The 17,449-nt window shown below is 41.6% G+C and overlaps 1 protein-coding gene across 9 annotated transcripts in view; it reads left to right on the top strand.

Moving 5' to 3' along the window:
- LOC131930434 (ras-related protein Rab-3) overlaps nucleotides 1-17,449 on the top strand; it is a 63,694-nt gene that overhangs the window by 25,852 nt on the left and 20,393 nt on the right. For 5 of the 9 annotated variants that reach the window (XM_059286919.1, XM_059286920.1, XM_059286917.1 and 2 more), the window contains one exon: nucleotides 8,364-8,588. In XM_059286919.1, coding sequence (XP_059142902.1) covers nucleotides 8,364-8,588 — 225 coding nt within the window. Of the gene's footprint in view, nucleotides 1-3,758; nucleotides 3,799-5,816; nucleotides 5,877-8,363; nucleotides 8,589-17,449 lie in introns of all 9 variants that reach the window. The other 4 variants (XM_059286912.1, XM_059286914.1, XM_059286913.1 and 1 more) reach the window with 1 other exon arrangement.

The raw sequence follows: 17,449 nt of genomic DNA, 5'->3' as shown, positions 1-17,449 counted from the left end.
ACACCCTGTTCAATCTACATGGTAGATACGTCTTTCCTAGTGGGGTGGAGGGGGGCACACACCCTGTTCAATCTACATGGTAGACACGTCTTTCCTAGTGGGGTGGAGGGGGGCACACATCCTGTTCAATCTACATGGTAGTCACGTCTTTCATAGTGGGGTGGAGGGGGGCACACACCCTGTCCCATCTACATGGGAGACACGTCTTTCCTAGTGGGGTGGAGGGGGGCACACATCCTGTTCAATCTACATGGTAGACACGTCTTTCATAGTGGGGTGGAGGGGGGCACACACCCTGTTCAATCTACATGGTAGACACGTCTTTCATAGTGGGGTGGAGGGGGGCACACACCCTGTTCAATCTACATGGTAGTCACGTCTTTCATAGTGGGGTGGAGGGGGGCACACACCTTGTTCAATCTACATAGTAGTCACGTCTTTCATAGTGGGGTGGAGGGGGGCACACACCCTGTTCAATCTACATGGTAGTCACGTCTTTCATAGTGGGGTGGAGGGGGGCACACACCCTGTTCAATCTACATGGTAGACACGTCTTTCATAGTGGGGTGGAGGGGGGCACACACCCTGTTCAATCTACATGGTAGACACGTCTTTCATAGTGGGGTGGAGGGGGGCACACACCCTGTTCAATCTACATGGTAGACACGTCTTTCACAGTGGGGTGGATGGATGCACACACCCTGTTCAATCTACATGGTAGTCACGTCTTTCACAGTGGGGTGGATGGATGCACACACCCTGTTCAATCTACATGGTAGACACGTCTTTCACAGTGGGGTGGATGGATGCACACACCCTGTTCAATCTACATGGTAGTCACGTCTTTCACAGTGGGGTGGATGGATGCACACACCCTGTTCAATCTACATGGTAGACACGTCTTTCACAGTGGGGTGGATGGATGCACACACCCTGTTCAATCTACATGGTAGTCACGTCTTTCACAGTGGGGTGGAGGGGGGATGCACTCTGTGCAATCTTCATAGGAACATCTTTTTTGGTGGGGTGGAGGGGGGATACACACCATGTAATCTTCGTGGGGGACACGTCTTTCTGGCAGGGGTGGGAGGGGCGCACACACCTTGTACAATTTGCGTGTCAGTGGGGGGGGGGGGGGAGAGGACGACGACGACACACACAACTTGTAGGTATAGTAAAATGTACACGGCACACGCTTTTGTTGTGTACGGATCATGATTGATTTTTTTCTCTTATCAAAGTAAAGCACAATAAATAAGTATTAAGACAACTCAGCTGTGTTAAGTAAAGACAGTGTATTGGTTAAGTTAAGCTACACACACAGCACAGACAAAAACAACACATATAGTTGATATAGGACAACACATACTCAAAGGCACAACACATACAAAAACAACACATATAGGACAACACATACTCAAAGGCACAGCACAGACAAAAACAACACATATAGGACAACACATACTCAAAGGCACAACACAGACAAAAACAACACATATAGGACAACACATACTCAAAGGCACAGCACAGACAAAAACAACACATATAGGACAACACATACTCAAAGGCACAACACAGACAAAAACAGCACATACAGGATAACACATATTCAAAGGCACAACACATACAAAAACAGCACATACAGGATAACACATACTCAAAGGCACAGCACAGACAAAAACAACGCATACAGGACAACACATACTCAAAGGCACAACACAGACAAAAACAACACATACAGGACAGCACAGACAACTACAACACACATAGGGTCAACACATTTTGATTGCAACAAGGCATAGCGTGTAGCTCGCCTTTGATGTTTTCTGCCCAGTGTGTAAACTAGGTATTGTGTTCATCTGTACTGTATCGAGTTGGTGTCGCCTGGTCAGTGTCCACCCTGACCTACTCCACTTATCTTATCATCCCGTATTCTTGCTGTTTTTATCTTGTCGGATTGTGTGTGTACACCGGTCATTGAGAACCCAATCTCTAATGCATTGTTTGACCCCTGGGCACCAAAGCTAGTTCGTCTAAAAACATAAAACTGAAGTCACCAATCAGCGAAGACTGCATGTCCAGTTACAGCACTGGTAATCTATACCCCAACCTCGCCCACCAAAACACGGGGCTGTTATATCCGGGTTTTTCTTTCTTTTTTAAACGCGTTTTAATAATTTAAGATGCTATTTCATCTGCCTCTGTTCAATTACCACCCCTCCCCCCCCACCCCGTAAACCCTTAAAGCTAATCATTTTTTTGTTAAAATGTTAACTTCAACTTTGCGTGCTGCTAAAACTGTTTTCCTGGAACGCGATTCTTACATTAACTTTACACTCAGCTTGTAAACTAACGTCAGCTTTACGGGAGTCAGGTGACACAACACACCAATTACTTCCACCCTGACGGGCCCAGTAATTGTAGGTCTTGGACGGGAGTTGTGTTACTGTGGTGGTGGTGGTAGAGGTGACGGTGGAAGTGTTGCTGATGTAGTGTGTTACTGTGGTGGTGATGGTAGAGGCGACGGTGTAAGTGATGTTGTTGTAGGGAGTGGTGTTACGGTGGTGTTGATGTTAGAGGTGACGGTGTAAGTGTTGTTGATGTAGTGTGTTACTCTGGTGGTGATGGTAGAGGCGACGGTGTAAAGGTTGCTGATGTAGGGAGTTGTGTAACTGGTGTTGAGGGTAGAGGCGACGGTGTACGTGTTGTTGATGTAGGGAGCTGTGTTACTGTGATGGTGATGGTAGAGGCGACGGTGTAAGAGTTGCTGATGTAGTTGCTGTAGTAGTGATGGTAGAGGCGACGGTGTAAAGGTTGCTGATGTAGGCCGGTAGTTGTGTTACTTTGATGGTGGTGGTAGATGCGACGGTGTAAGTGTTGTTGATGTAGGGAGTTGTGTTACTGTGATGGTGATTGTAGAGGCGACGGTGTAAGAGTTGCTGATGTAGTTGCTGTGGTAGTGATGGTAGAGGCGACGGTGTGCGTCCACAACATTAATCTATTCTCGCCATCACAGGCCTCAAATATCCTAATCGGGAGGAAACCTACCACTCTAGTCGTGACAAAACATTAACCAAATAAGTCGTGTCTTTTGACCAGCTATGTCAAGCTTAGCACTTTTGTGAATGCGCAATTACGCATGTGTAATGCACCGAGTGTTAAACGACTAACTGCAACATCCCGAGTGCATCTGCTTCACTCCTGGCGACTTATGGCGTCAGGTGATGGTCGCCATATTTGCCTGGTGTGTAAAGCATTCTTCACATTTGTTACTACCATATATGGCACGATAGCTTCATTAGAGCTGCAATAGTTGTGTTACCCAGGGTTCCTTCCTGAAATCCCTAAGGGAGATGTCTGAAAGAAACCCTGGTGCCCATCCCACCTAAAGTGTAATCTCAACGCCTAGTTAATCTAAATGATAGTAGATTCTAGTGATGTCGTGTTATTGGTATCATGGGAGGTGTTTTAATAAAATAGGGATAGTCTTAATCTCCGAACTCACTTTATGCCTTGCCATCCAAATGTCGATTCGGGGGGAAGGGGTTGAATTGGGCTTTCTTGTTATAAACACCACTGTGTATGTGTCAACACAGATTTTGGTCCTTGTATGTGTGTATATGTCCTGTGTATGTTTATGTTTGGCTATGCGTGTGTGTCTGTGGTAACACCAACACGCCCCCCCTCCCCCCACTGCGGCGATTGTGTGTGTGCTCCGTCAAACGTGTCCTCACACATTTGCATCTTTTCATTTCCAGGATGGGAAAAAAGAAACCAAAGGATGAAGATGCATCTGAGGTTGTTTTTGTTTTCTTTTCGTTGGCCGTTCACTTGTTACTTTTACACAACACAAAAATTCTTGTTCTGTTTGAAATTTGCATAAGTGAAAATTTAACTTTTTGTTTACTGTTTTGTGTTTATGTCCGCTTTGCTGAAATTGTTTCATAATAATTTGTTACTTCGCTTTTCGAATTTCAACATCACTTGTTATGGTGAACGAATCTGTGGTTTCGACGAATCGGGATATTTCTAGTTAGACGAATTGGGACCATTCTGATTCGACGAATCGGTAACGACGTTTCCGTTCTTGGCTCTATTGTCCTTTTCGACCGTGAAGGTCGATATGGTAGTTAAAGTAGAGTGTATCTGCCCTTTGACCTCGATGCACGAGAAGATAGTGTTGTCACTCATTGTCAGCACTAAACCCTGCAGTCTCCACTTTCATTGACTCGAGTCCATAACCCGGCGGTCATGGCTAGACTAGAACATGTTCTGTAGACTTGTGCCCGGGAATCTGTACATGTTTAACATCTCTGATCAACTCGCCTAAAGTGAGTGACGGTCATGGCTAGACTAGAACATGTTCTGTAGACTTGTGCCCGGGAATCTGTACAAGTTCAAAATCTCTGATCAACTCGCCTATAGGGCTAGTAAGGTAGGTCACCAACCAGTTCTAAGGCTCATGCAGGTTTTATTGAGCCGTAGAACTGGTTGGTGACCTACTTACCAGCCCTATAGTGAGTGACGGTCATGGCTGGACTAGAGCATGTTCTGTGGACTTGTGCCCGGGAATCTATACAAGTTCAAAATCTCTGATCAACTCGACAACTCGCCTGTATCGGTGGGTTAACTGTAGGGATCTTGTTGGGGCTGGGTAAGATGTCAGATGAGAGAATATGTTTGACCAACTGTGTCTATTGTAAGACTTTGACTGTATGTTTAACCAGTGGACGCATGTTTAACCTGTGAATGTATGTTAAACCAGCGACTCTATGTAAACCAGTGGACGCATGTTTAACCGTGTCTGTATGTTAAACCAGTGGACGTATGTTTAACCAGTGCCTGTATGTTAAACCAGTGGACGCATGTTTAACCTGTGGACGTATGTTAACCAGTGGACGCATGTTTAACCGTGTCTGTATTTTAAACCAGTGGACGTATGTTTAACCAGTGACTGTATGTTAAACCTGTGTCTGTATGTTAACCAGTGGACGCATGTTTAACCGTGTCTGTATATTTTACCAGTGAACGCATGTTAAACCAGTGTCTGTATGTTAAACCAGTGTCTGTATGTTAACCAGTGGACGCATGTTTAACCGTGTCTGTATGTTTAACCAGTGTCTGTATGTTAAACCAGTGTCTGTATGTTAAACCAGTGGACGCATGTTTAACCGTGTCTGTATGTTAAATCAGTGGACGCTTGTTTAACCGTGTCTGTATGTTAAACCAGTGGACGCTTGTTTAACCGTGTCTGTATGTTAAACCAGTGGACGCATGTTTAATCGTGTCTGTTTGTTAAACCTGTGTCTGTATGTTAAACCAGTGGACGCATGTTTAACCGTGCCTGTATGTTTAACCAGTGGACGCATGTTTAACCGTGTCTGTATGTTAAACCAGTGGACGTATGTTTAACCAGTGTCTGTATGTTAAACCAGTGTCTGTATGTTAACCTGTGGACGCATGTTTAACCGTGTCTGTATGTTAAACCAGTGGATGCATGTTTAACCTTGTCTGTATGTTAAACCAGTGGACGTATGTTTAACCAGTGTCTGTATGTTAAACCAGTGTCTGTATGTTAACCTGTGGACGCATGTTTAACCGTGTCTGTATGTTAAACCAGTGTCTGTATGTTAAACCAGTGGACGCATGTTTAACCGTGTCTGTATGTTAAACCAGTGTCTGTATGTTAAACCAGTGGACGCATGTTTAACCGTGTCTGTATGTTAAACCAGTGGACGCATGTTTAACCGTGTCTGTATGTTAAACCAGTGGACGCATGTTTAACCGTGTCTGTATGTTTAACCCATCATCTCCAGGCCTCAGAAGGAACTGATGCAGGTGGGGGAGGTGGCGGCGGCGAAGATGAAAAAAAAGAAGTATGTTAGTCGACAGGGGCAGCTCACATAAGTTTGACACTCTGTTCACATAAGTTTAACATTCTGTTCACATACGTTTAACACTTTGTTCTTGATTATGTTATGTGGGGAGCTTCTTTTCAACTCCCATTGAAAAACGCCGTAGATTAAAGTAATAAAAAATGGCCATTATTAAAGAATCGCTCAAAGTTAAATCCCCCAAATCATCATCAAAAAATCTTGAAAAATTGCCGAAGGATCAATTTCCCAAATTATCACCAAAACATACATTGCCAAACAACCGACAAAAGTAAAAAATTCCACACTTTTGAAGTTACGTTGACAATCCCCAAATAATGCCAAAATGTTTGATTCCCTGCGATTTGCACATTGGTAATCCATTGAGCAATGCTTTTGGTTGTAAAGCCTCGTTTAAATGTGGATTGTTTAAAATTTCACCAACCCCTGCTGTAAAAAATAGCAAATAGCGTATTCCTCACACTCTTTTTTAACCTTACCCCCCCCCCCCCCCCCCCCGAATATTCAAATATATAAGTCAATAGCGGTAAATTTGACTCGGTGAAAAAGGCTCTCATCATTTCTTTGTAAGCGGTTTATTGATATTCTCTGTTCTCAGTTTGATGTTCTTTTTACAAAGTTTTTTTAAAAGTAATATAACGTTGATTGTTATTGTTTACCATTTTAAAATAACTTTTGATGTTTACATGCGGGCAATAGCCGGGGACGTTTACAATGCTAAAATTTTCTCAACTAAAGCTAGGGTAGACATTTTCTCTCACGTGACATGATATTACACCAGCTCACATATTGTTTTATGAACATACATATGCATCAAGGTTTTAACAAACAGTATCATCAACTAAAATATTTTTTTATGAACATACATATGCATCAAGGTTTTAACAACTAACAGTATCATCAACTAACATATTGTTTTATGAACATACATATGCATCAAGGTTTTAACAACTAACAGTATCATCAACTAACATATTGTTTTATGAACATACATATGCATTACGTTTTAACAACTAACGGTATCACCAACTCACATATTGTTTTATGAACATACATATGCATTTCGTTTAAACTACTCACGGTATCACCAACTCACATATTGTTTTATGAACATACATATGCATTTCGTTTAAACTACTCACGGTAGCACCAGCTCACATATGTGCTGTAAACTGCTCACATAGCACATAATCAAATATATGAGCCCCACAACGATGCCTGCTACATTGGAAAAGCTTCGTCAGCTTGTGTAGCAAACGTCGGTTTCATCGATTTTCATGCCTGAAATATGCATTGAATAATTAACTTAGATAGCGTTTGATGTTAGCCTAGTTAGTTTTGTTTTTCTTTGCTTCAAGACATTTTACTTTACCCAAAGTAACATTTGCTTCAAGACATTTTACTTTACCCAAAGTAACATTTGTTTCAAGACATTTTACTTTACCCAAAGTAACATTTGTTTAAAGACATTTTACTTTACCAAAAGTAACATTGTCTTCAATAAAGCCACGTAGTTTGTTCCCTTATTTTATTACAGCATAGTTTGTTCCCTTGAGGCAACATAACGTAATTTGTTTCTTTGATCCAATGTTTTCCCTTGATCCAACACAGCATAGTTAGTTCCCTTGACCAAAAACCAGCAGAGTTTGTTCCCTTGACCAAAATACCCGGTGTTTTGTTTGATGTTACCATTTGATATTGATTGTTTTTAAAATTAATGTTTTATGTTAAAATTCTATGTTCTACGTTATGAATTTTTGAATTTGTATGTACATAATTTAAAACAAAATTTTTTATACTGGCAATAGAACTAGTTTTAATTAAATAAGAAATAAAGTTTCAGCTTTGTATAGTTAAATTATGTATAATTATAGAAACATTTTAATATTTAAAAATAACCATTCATTAATTGCTTTAATGTTTAAAAATAATCTTTGTAGAATATAGATAGTCATTACATTTCCAAAGTATAGACTTAACGAATGAAGTAATCAAGTTATTTCAAAGTTTATTCAGGAACTCTCATTGGAATTTTTTTTTACCACCTAAAAAATATAAGCAATTACTTCGTCTTCCAACTTTCTTTTTCAATCATGTCTCCAGTTCTATCACGTATGTAGTTCTATTTTTGTCTGTCACGCCTAAAGCCATTCGTTCGTCATGTCTGTAACTGTATCTAGTTTTGTCAAGTCTCTAAAGTCCAACTTATTTCCTTATATATCTTCACCTTTTAACTCTATAATGCGCCTCAAATATCATCACGGAATATATCAAGAATTTTGTTATATAAAATTGTACAAAAAACCCTTCTCCTACCTCAGTAAAGTTTCCATCCCATGATCCCCCACCTAAACGTTTCTCCTGTACCTCTATCACCTGGTCTCGGTAAAGTTTCCATTCTATGACCCCCACCCCCCTCCTAAACGTTTCTCCTGTACCTCTATCACCTGGTCTCCGTCGTTTCTGCAGATGGCTTCAGCGAACGATTCCAAGTGGCAGAAGGATGCCGCCGACCAGAACTTCGACTACATGTTCAAGCTCCTCATCATCGGCAACAGTAGTGTCGGCAAGACGTCTTTCTTGTTCCGCTACGCTGACGACTCCTTCACGTCGGCCTTTGTCAGTACGGTGGGCATCGACTTCAAGGTCAAGACCGTTTTCAGGCAGGACAAGAGGGTCAAGCTACAGATATGGGTGAGTTTTTTTTTTTTTATCTGGGGGTTAGTGGAGGGTCAAGCTACAGATATGGGTGAGTTGGTTTTTTTTGGGGGGTTAGTGGAGGGTCAAGCTACAGATATGGGTGAGTTGTTTTTTTTTTAATTTTGGGGGTTAGTGGAGGGTCACACTACAGAAATGGGTATTGTTTTGGTGTTAGTATAGCGTCAGCTAGAGGTGGGGGTATTTCGGTGTGTGTGTGTTTATGGGGGGGGTGCTACAGGGGTTATTGTATCTAGGAAAATTTGCAAGTTAATTTTTTGATGAGGGTAGTGTGGGGTCAGGGGTTGGTTTGGGTGGTAGTTCAGTAAAAATGTAATCATAAATACGTTTATAATTTTGAGGGTCGAATTTTTATGTCAGTGTAGAACTGAAATCTGGTGACAGGCGTCAGTGTTGCTGTCAATGTTCAGTGTAGCTTAAAGTTTTTTACCAGTCGTTAAGAATACAAGGTCAATGAGGCAGGATGTTTGAGATCCATAACTGTATTGTCAGTGTTGTACTGGGTCTGGGTGGGGTCAGAAGGTCAGCACCTTTCTTTTATTCCATGAAACGCCAGCAGTGTAGGAGCATGCAGAACACAAACAAGCTGCGGTATTGAACCTGTACTGTAGAATGAGACTTGAATGATGGGTTGTCTAACAAAAGTTGTTGTTGGTGTAGTTGGGTTGTCTAACAAATGTTGCTGGTGTGTCCAGTGGGGTTGTCTAACAAATGTTGTTGGTGTGTCCAGTGGGGTTGTCCAACAAATGTTGCTGGTGTATCCAGTTTTGTTGTCTAACAAATGTTGTTGCTGGTGTGTCCAGTTGTCGATGCCTGTACGACTGAGTTGGGGCTCACTCACGTGCAACCAGAGCCACGCTATTGTTGTCTGCACGAGCACTCGAGTCACTCATCCATGGTTCATTGATTCCACACGCCAATCGATAGTTGTATTAGAATAATTGGTGTTTGTGGTGGGGTAGGGTTGTGTGTAAAGATAATGACATGAAGCCAGATGGCAGATAGCGCTTCATCCTGCACACACAGGTATGCGGGAACACTGAGCTATGTAAGACACACTGGCGTGATGTTGCTGTGTATTGATGGGGGGGGGTGTGAAGATAATGCCATGAAGCCAGTTTGAAATGGGGGGGGGGTGGATATAATTATGATGACAAATTAGTATGATGGTTGTGTTTATTGGTGTGTGTGTGGGGGGGGGGGGGGAGGTAGGGGCAAAGCTATGTAAGCCTTTTGCGAATCCGTCATATAGAACCATGTCGATGCATACAGTATTTATGTTTTTTTGAGGAAGGGGAGGTAAAGACCTATGTAGACACATTGACATAATTGGACATAATTTATTATCCGTTTGATAAGATTTTAATTTCTTCAATCGATTTGACTCCTGGGATTATACAGTTTACAGCCTTTATTTATTTGGGTATGTTCCTTATTATATGGGAACGTAGCACTCTATGAAATGATCCCAAATGTAGGTAAACACAACTTTAGATCACAGGTTTTCAAAATGAAACCCGTGTAACCCCCTGCTGGTGGGAGGGGGGGGGGATCGAAAAATTTCAAAGAAATGTAATTAAAAGTAAAAAAAAAACCAACAACATGCAACTAAAATTTATGGTGGCTAAAAATAGCAAATTAGCAAATATATAGCTTCTAGTAACCTATTTTAAAAGCATTTAGCCACTTAGATATAAAAAGATAAAATAATTGATAGAATATAATCTTGTTTTGAGTTAAATATAAGTAACATACAATAATTGCTTTTTTTGTATGTTAAAGTTACTTCCCATTTATAAATTCATACTAACCAAGGGGGAGAATTTCCAATTGTGTTTCTTATAGTAAAAAATATTGATAGTTGAATAGTAATAAAATGATTCAAATAATTATTTTGCGTAACATATTTTTAAATCCCTAGTGAAACCATTTTTTTATCTGCAGTTATTTTAGAATAATAGTACAAAATATCTATACTCTAATTAAAATGGATAAACCGTAGCTAAATTAAAAAAAACAAATGTTTAGAGATGTTTAAAAATTACTTTAACTACATTTAGTAGCATGTATTCATGTTTGTAATTATTATTACCAAAAATATGATTTTCTTCAACCTTCCCCATCTGAACTAGGCCTGACAAATATTTTTAAAATGACCTCAAAACATTTGCGCTTTATAGCAAGAACTGTACTTGTAAAAAATAATGACATAGAACCAGCATACAGACTTTTGGATAATATTCTGAGAAAGGAACATTTTTTCTCTGATTTCAAAAGAAAAGAAAGATATGAGAAACCATTTCTTAAAAGAAGTCGACCTGTGAAAGATGTCGGAAAATTTATGATTCTGAAATGCGCAGAAAGATTGAATTTGTCATGAGAAAGAATCGACCAGATCCATTTTTGAGATAATATGTGAAGTTTTCTAAGCCATTAAATTTGTATGACTACCAAAAAAAATAAATAAAAAAAATACCAAAAATATGGCGACGAGATACAAAACAAGAAAACAAAAAATAACGGTAGCGCCTATATTATTGGTAATTTTGCTGACCACACAACTTTAAGATTAGGTATCATTTTGCTGACCACACAACTTTAAGATTAGGTATCATTTTGCTGACCACACAACGTTAAGATTAGGTATCATTTTGCTGACCACACAACGTTAAGATTAGGTATTATTTTGTTGACCACACAACTTTAAAATTAGGTATCATTTAGCTAACCATACAACTTTAAGATTAGGTATCATTTAGCTAACCATACAACTTTTAGATTAGGTATCACATTGAACAAAATTAAGAAAACCCAGGTTGCGCTTGCTATAAAAATAAAGATATTTAGAAATACAATTAGAAAATGTCAACCAATGAATGGGACTATAGCATTCATATATCTTGATTTGTGTTAACCACCGTATTGGATTCAGTATGCTTCTAGACACGTCAGTTGGTACCAAGGCACACCGTGTCATTCAATTAGAACAGTAGCCTACAGGTCAGTACAGGTTGGTCAGTCTGGCATCCAACTAATGTATGTGTGTGTGTGGGGGGGGGGGGGAGGGGGAGTCACAGTTGTTTCTTGGTTAGTCTGACATGTAACGGGCTCCAAGTTGTCGGCATGGTTGAGTTGTACATAAATCTGGTTTGATTTGTGTAGTCGTACTAGTTGCTATCGTCATTCAGTCCCACCCCCCCCCCCACACACACACCCTGTCAATTTTGTGTGGTGTGTACAAGTTCGAGGGAAAAGAAAAAACCCATCCCACCAACAGACTGGTCTAAAGGCGCCAGAAAATCGATACAGCCTCCAAAATGTGTTGGGAGGGCCTCTACTCGGTAGGGGGGGGGGGGGGGTCGGTAAACATTGGGTGGGCCTCTGCTCGGGGAGTCTGATGGAAGCTCTGAATTTATATATATATATATATATATATATATATATATATATATATATATATATATATATATATATATATATATATTATATATATATATATATATATATATATAAAGTCAACAAGAAATCCGTTGATCCTTGCCTACTAAGTCAGTAAATGTTTGCTAGAATCTGAAGGCTGGTAGTCAAGAACCAGAACTGTGGTAGCAACTGGCCATGAATTATGGATCTTACATAATGTGCGGAGTGGTTATTTTTAGGTCTATCGAATCGGAAATCAATAGCCTCCCCTACTCTAGGTCTAACCGTGTCCAGATAGATGATACCCTTGTATCAAGTGGTTGACCGACATTGACGGCTGCTCCTGTCTGTTGACCTCACGTGCAAGTAGACTGCGGAAGTAAGCGATACTTTGCGGGGTTTTGTGTGTGTTTGTTATGGAACCTTTGTTAAAAGACATGCATAGCTGTTTTGCATTTCCGGCTATGAAGTGGTTTTAACTGTAATCGTGTTTGATTTATTTACGGCTGGTTGCATGGAGCGGACCGCAAGACAGGCGGCGCAAATCAATTATTATTGACATTTTGTGTTTCTCCATTCCCCCCCCCCTCCCCTCTACACACCGGCTCACCCTAGCGGGAGACTGTGTAGCCGGGCCGAGTGCCGCAGTGAATCGCATACCTCGTTATGGAAGTGCATGAAAGGCTAAGAACGTGAAAAAGCGCTTAACTGCTCTGTACTCTGTTAAAAGGCCAGGGCTTTTGTCCGAGTCGGACCTAGGGGTAGAGGGGGGGGGGGGGGGGGGAATCGACCCCGGGTAGTGGCTGGTGTCTGACAGGGGACGTGTTCGATACGAAGATCGATACCAGTCTTGTTTTAATTGATGGATATGATGTATCGATGATTAGGGACGGCGTGGTTGAATTGTAGAGCGTTCGACTGCTAACCCGAAAATCGCGAATTCGGGTCCCTGGCTAGAGTCGTAGCACGTCACTGTGTCCACCCAACTCTGACTTACAGTTGGGAAAGTAAAGGCAGCTGGGCATCTTGCTGACCACACTATCCCGAGGTCACATAAACAGGTGCTCTACTTCATCTGCCTCGTTGGCCGTCAGGTTCGAAAAGGGAACTTTACTTTTTGTATCATTGATCGCTTTTCGAGGCCCGGGTGGGTTGGGTTTAGTCAATCCCTAGCCCAAACATCCTATGTATCCTCAATTCCTGCCGTACTATCCAAGTCCCTAACATTGTAAAATGTAGAAAACTTGATGGCATAAGCGTACAAATTCAAGCTTTTCCCCACCAATATTTCTAGGCTTTAGCCTCGGTACCAGTAAACATGAGACGGTATCAAACGAAATGTTCCGGAAATATTTTTTTTATATAAAAAAATCTTTGCCATTGAACTCTTCTTTGACCCCTAGCCTACACGAACCCTTGTCTTTAACAGTCCTTGTGTACATTAGCCTATCTGATTACAGCTCTTTATATGCTCGAGCCCACTCGTATATCAACAACTAATTTTCGATGGCTTCCTAGCGTTGGATCAAAGCGCCCCCCCCCCCCCAACCGTCCCCTTTAATCCCCCACTCCATCGTGTGTTTCCTTTTTTGGGCCCGCAAAACGCCAGTTCTATCGATTGAAGCAAATTAAATAAATCTCTCCCCTCCCTCCCCACCTCTCCTGGCTTCGGGATTTGTTTAGTTGTTGGTTGGCTTTATTTGGGGAAAGTTGGGGATGGAGGGAATATGGGAATAAAAGGTAGGACTTGTTGGTTGGCTTTCTTTGGGGATGAGGGAATGGGGAAATACATGGTGGGACTTGTTGGTTGGCTTGCTTTAGGGAAAGTTGGGGATGGAGGGAATGGGGGAATAAAAGGTATGACTTGTTGGTTGGCTTTCTTTGGGGAAAGTTGGGGATGGGGGGAATGGGGGAATAAATGGTATGACTTGTTGGTTGGCTTTCTTTGGGGAAAGTTGGGGATGGAGGGAATGGTGGAATAAATGGTGAAACTTGTTGGTAAGCGACTTAATGTTGTAACAAGTAAATTGCTGAAGCTAAACGTTTCTTGCTGCCAGCCAGAGTTTTGTCGCAACTAACCAGATTTTTGCTGCAGCTAGCTAGACCTTTTGTTGCAACAAGCCAGACCGTTATTATCGACCGTTGTTGTTGTTGTTTGACTGCCCCAAGTGGCGGTCAACAAAGCCTAAATATTTTAACTAAATCTAGTTCGTTAAAACTATACAGGCCGACCGCCATTAAAAAATCGTATACTATGAAGAGACAGTGCGGTAAAGCAACATCATCATTATCGAACACGTAAAAGCATTTCTCACTGGTATTGATTTTATATTAGAGTTCAATTGGGACAGACAAGGTTGGGACGGGTAGGGCAGAATTCGATTACTTTACTTACACCGTGTATGTGTTCGTGCTTTGTAGTCTTTGTTCTTGGTCTATGGCAGTTGTCAGCTCAGTGTTCTACCTGTCATTGTCAGTGTTCTTCCTGTCATTGTCAATGTTGTTCCTGTCATTGTCAGTGTTCTCATGTCATTGTCAGTGTTCTTCCTGTCATTGTCAGTGTTGTTCCTGTCATTGTCAGTGTTGTCATGTCATTGTCAGTGTTCTCATGTCATTGTCAGTGTTCTCATGTCATTGTCAGTGTTCTCATGTCATTGTCAGTGTTCTCATGTCATTGTCAGTGTTGTTCTTGTCATTGCCATTGTTCTCTTGTCATGTCAGTGTTCTTTTATTGTCAGTGTCAGTGTTGCTGTCCTCCAACTAGACTTCTCCATCGGACTAGATTAGGGGTGTGCTCTCTATATGAGGGCCCTTATAAAACTCACAGCGCTTGCTTCCATTTTCAACAGTCCTCAACTAGAATCTTCTCGGCCGAATAACTTTTTAAATTGACTTTATTTTTTATATATAAAAAAAGTCCTATTTAGAGGTTTGTGTTTGCACTTTCGGTTCTTGAATGCACGTGCAGCATATAGCCGACATGTTAAGGCTTAAGGTCATGGATGTCAGGGGCGTTCGGGGTTGTCGCCCCGTTAGGTCCGGTGGTCGGCCCGCTAGGTCCGGTTGTCGGCCCGCTAGGTCCGGTTGTCTTGAGACGATCGATCTAGAGGGCCGGGGTTATAGATTTCTGCCAGACGGGCATACACGATGGTGCATGCTGGGATAGCTCTTATCTGTGGAACTATGCCAGTGTGATGTCTGGTCACGTGACAACAGTGTGATGTTTTGTCAAGTGATAAAAGTGTGATGTCTAGTCACGTGATGATAACAGTGTGATGTCTTGTCACGTGATGATAACAGTGTGATGTCTTGTCACGTGATAACAGTGTGATGTCTTGTCACATGATAACAGTGTGATGTCTTGTCACGTGATAACAGTGTGATGTCTTGTGACGTGATAACAGTGTGATGTCTTGTCACGTGATAACAGTGTGATGTCTTGTCACGTGATAACATTGTGATGTCTTGTCATGTGATAACAGTGTGATGTCTTGTCACGTGATAACAGTGTGATGTCTTGTCACGTGATAACAGTGTGATGTCTTGTCATGTGATAACAGTGTGATGTCTTGTCACGTGATAACAGTGTGATGTCTTGTCACGTGATGATAACTGTGTGATGTCTTGTCACGTGATAACAGTGTGATGTCTTGTCACGTGATAACAGTGTGATGTCTTGTCACATGATAACAGTGTGATGTCTTGTCACGTGATAACAGTGTGATGTCTTGTCACGTGATAACAGTGTGATGTCTTGTCACGTGATAACAGTGTGATGTCTTGTCACGTGATGGGCTAAAGGTGTGGATTGTAGGACAAGATTGACATGTCACCAGTGTGCAGGTTATTGATTGAATTAGTGATTTCATTTCGTTGCCATCAACTTGAGAAATATGTGTCGTAGGTGCGCATGAACTGGAGAAATATCTGCCTCATTGCACGCAAACTGGAGAACTATTTACGTGAACTTGTGAATATCTGCCATATTTGTTCATGTCGTCGTTGTACCTTGTGGCCAAGAAGATATGTTGAAAAAAAAATCAGCCACATTTTAGTGAAGAAAATCCGTTATTTTAAAAGAAGTCTGTCAGTTTTATTTGTTATTCTATTAGGAAGATAAAGGCGGCATTTCAACTTGCCTTTCTTAGATGAACTCCTATCGGCCAGCGCCACCTAGTATTTAATTCCTTGAGTCTTTTAAAGTCTTGCATGGGTGTGTTTGTAAGAGACACATAAACATATTCTAACAGTTTTTCTATTATTGGAATGAAATCGAATAGTCTTTAAAAACTGTAGTAGATGTGTTTCAGTTTGGGACATTAATTACGTCACAATAGGTTATCTATTTTAAGTTGTTACTGGATCGAGTTAACTTCCCTGTTTAAAAGAGTCACTGCCCTTGCATGCGAGACGTTAATTTCAGCTTCTCTTTCCCATTTTTGGAGGCGATTCAAATAACTGAAGTAATATGACGCGCTTCTAGCCGGAGCGAATTCTTTTTACAGTCGTGTCGGTTATATTTTAGCGTATATTCTTGTACTAATCGTTAGCTCTTCATCCTAATGTCCCTCAGAACACAAGGGCCTTTTGTTTATTCCCCCCCCCCTCTCCCACCCCAAAAGACCAGCTGTAAATGTTATACAACAACCCCCCACCCCACCCCAAACGACCAGCTGTAAATGTTATAAAACACCCCCCCCCCCACTCACACCCCCACCCCAAACGATCAGCTGTAAATGTTATACAACAACCCAACCCCACCCACTCTCACCCCTACCTCGTCTCAATCTGCCAGTTATTCCTGGCGATGATTTCCTCCATCATATTTATCACACCACCGCCAGCCCTTTCCTTCCTCATATTATCTGCTTAGACCTCCAGAAAGTAAAATATAATTCTATTTATGGCCGGCATAATTCTCTGCCACCCCACCCCCACCCCTCCCCCGCCAGCAGTAATTAGAAATCTTAATGTCCAGCTTTTCAAGTGACATAGCATCCAATTCCCCTGCGGCCGGCCAGGGTATTGATTGACGCCATCTTCTCGTGGGGCTAAAAATAGCCCCGTGTCGTGGGAGTAGTGCCGGCGTCGTGACGTCAGAGCAGGGAATAAAAGAACGGAGCATCGGCCGTTAATTCAAACTGCCGGCAGTTAATCCTAACTGTCGGTAGTTAATCCTAACTGTCGGTAGTTACACTGACCCGAGTCGTTTGTCTTTGCGGATGTGTGAGGTGGGCGTGGCTCGTTAGAAATACGATGCACTTTGTGCTGGTTAGTTTTGTAGGGATTTCACAAAGCAAGCAAGAAATGTACACAGCGTAAATATAATTTCTGTCTCTGGATAAGGGTGGAAGATCGATTGGCTGAGCTTAGTCAGCAGTAATAAGCCAAGAGATCAGCACAATATTTTTTTTTCT

Source organism: Physella acuta, unplaced genomic scaffold, assembly GCF_028476545.2.
Source record: "Physella acuta isolate Inbredline_101_S28 unplaced genomic scaffold, ASM2847654v3 ptg001776l, whole genome shotgun sequence".
In the NCBI taxonomy this organism is placed as follows: Eukaryota; Metazoa; Mollusca; class Gastropoda; family Physidae; genus Physella; species Physella acuta.
Note: the sequence above shows the minus strand (reverse complement) of the source record. Positions and strands in the feature narration are given on the sequence as shown.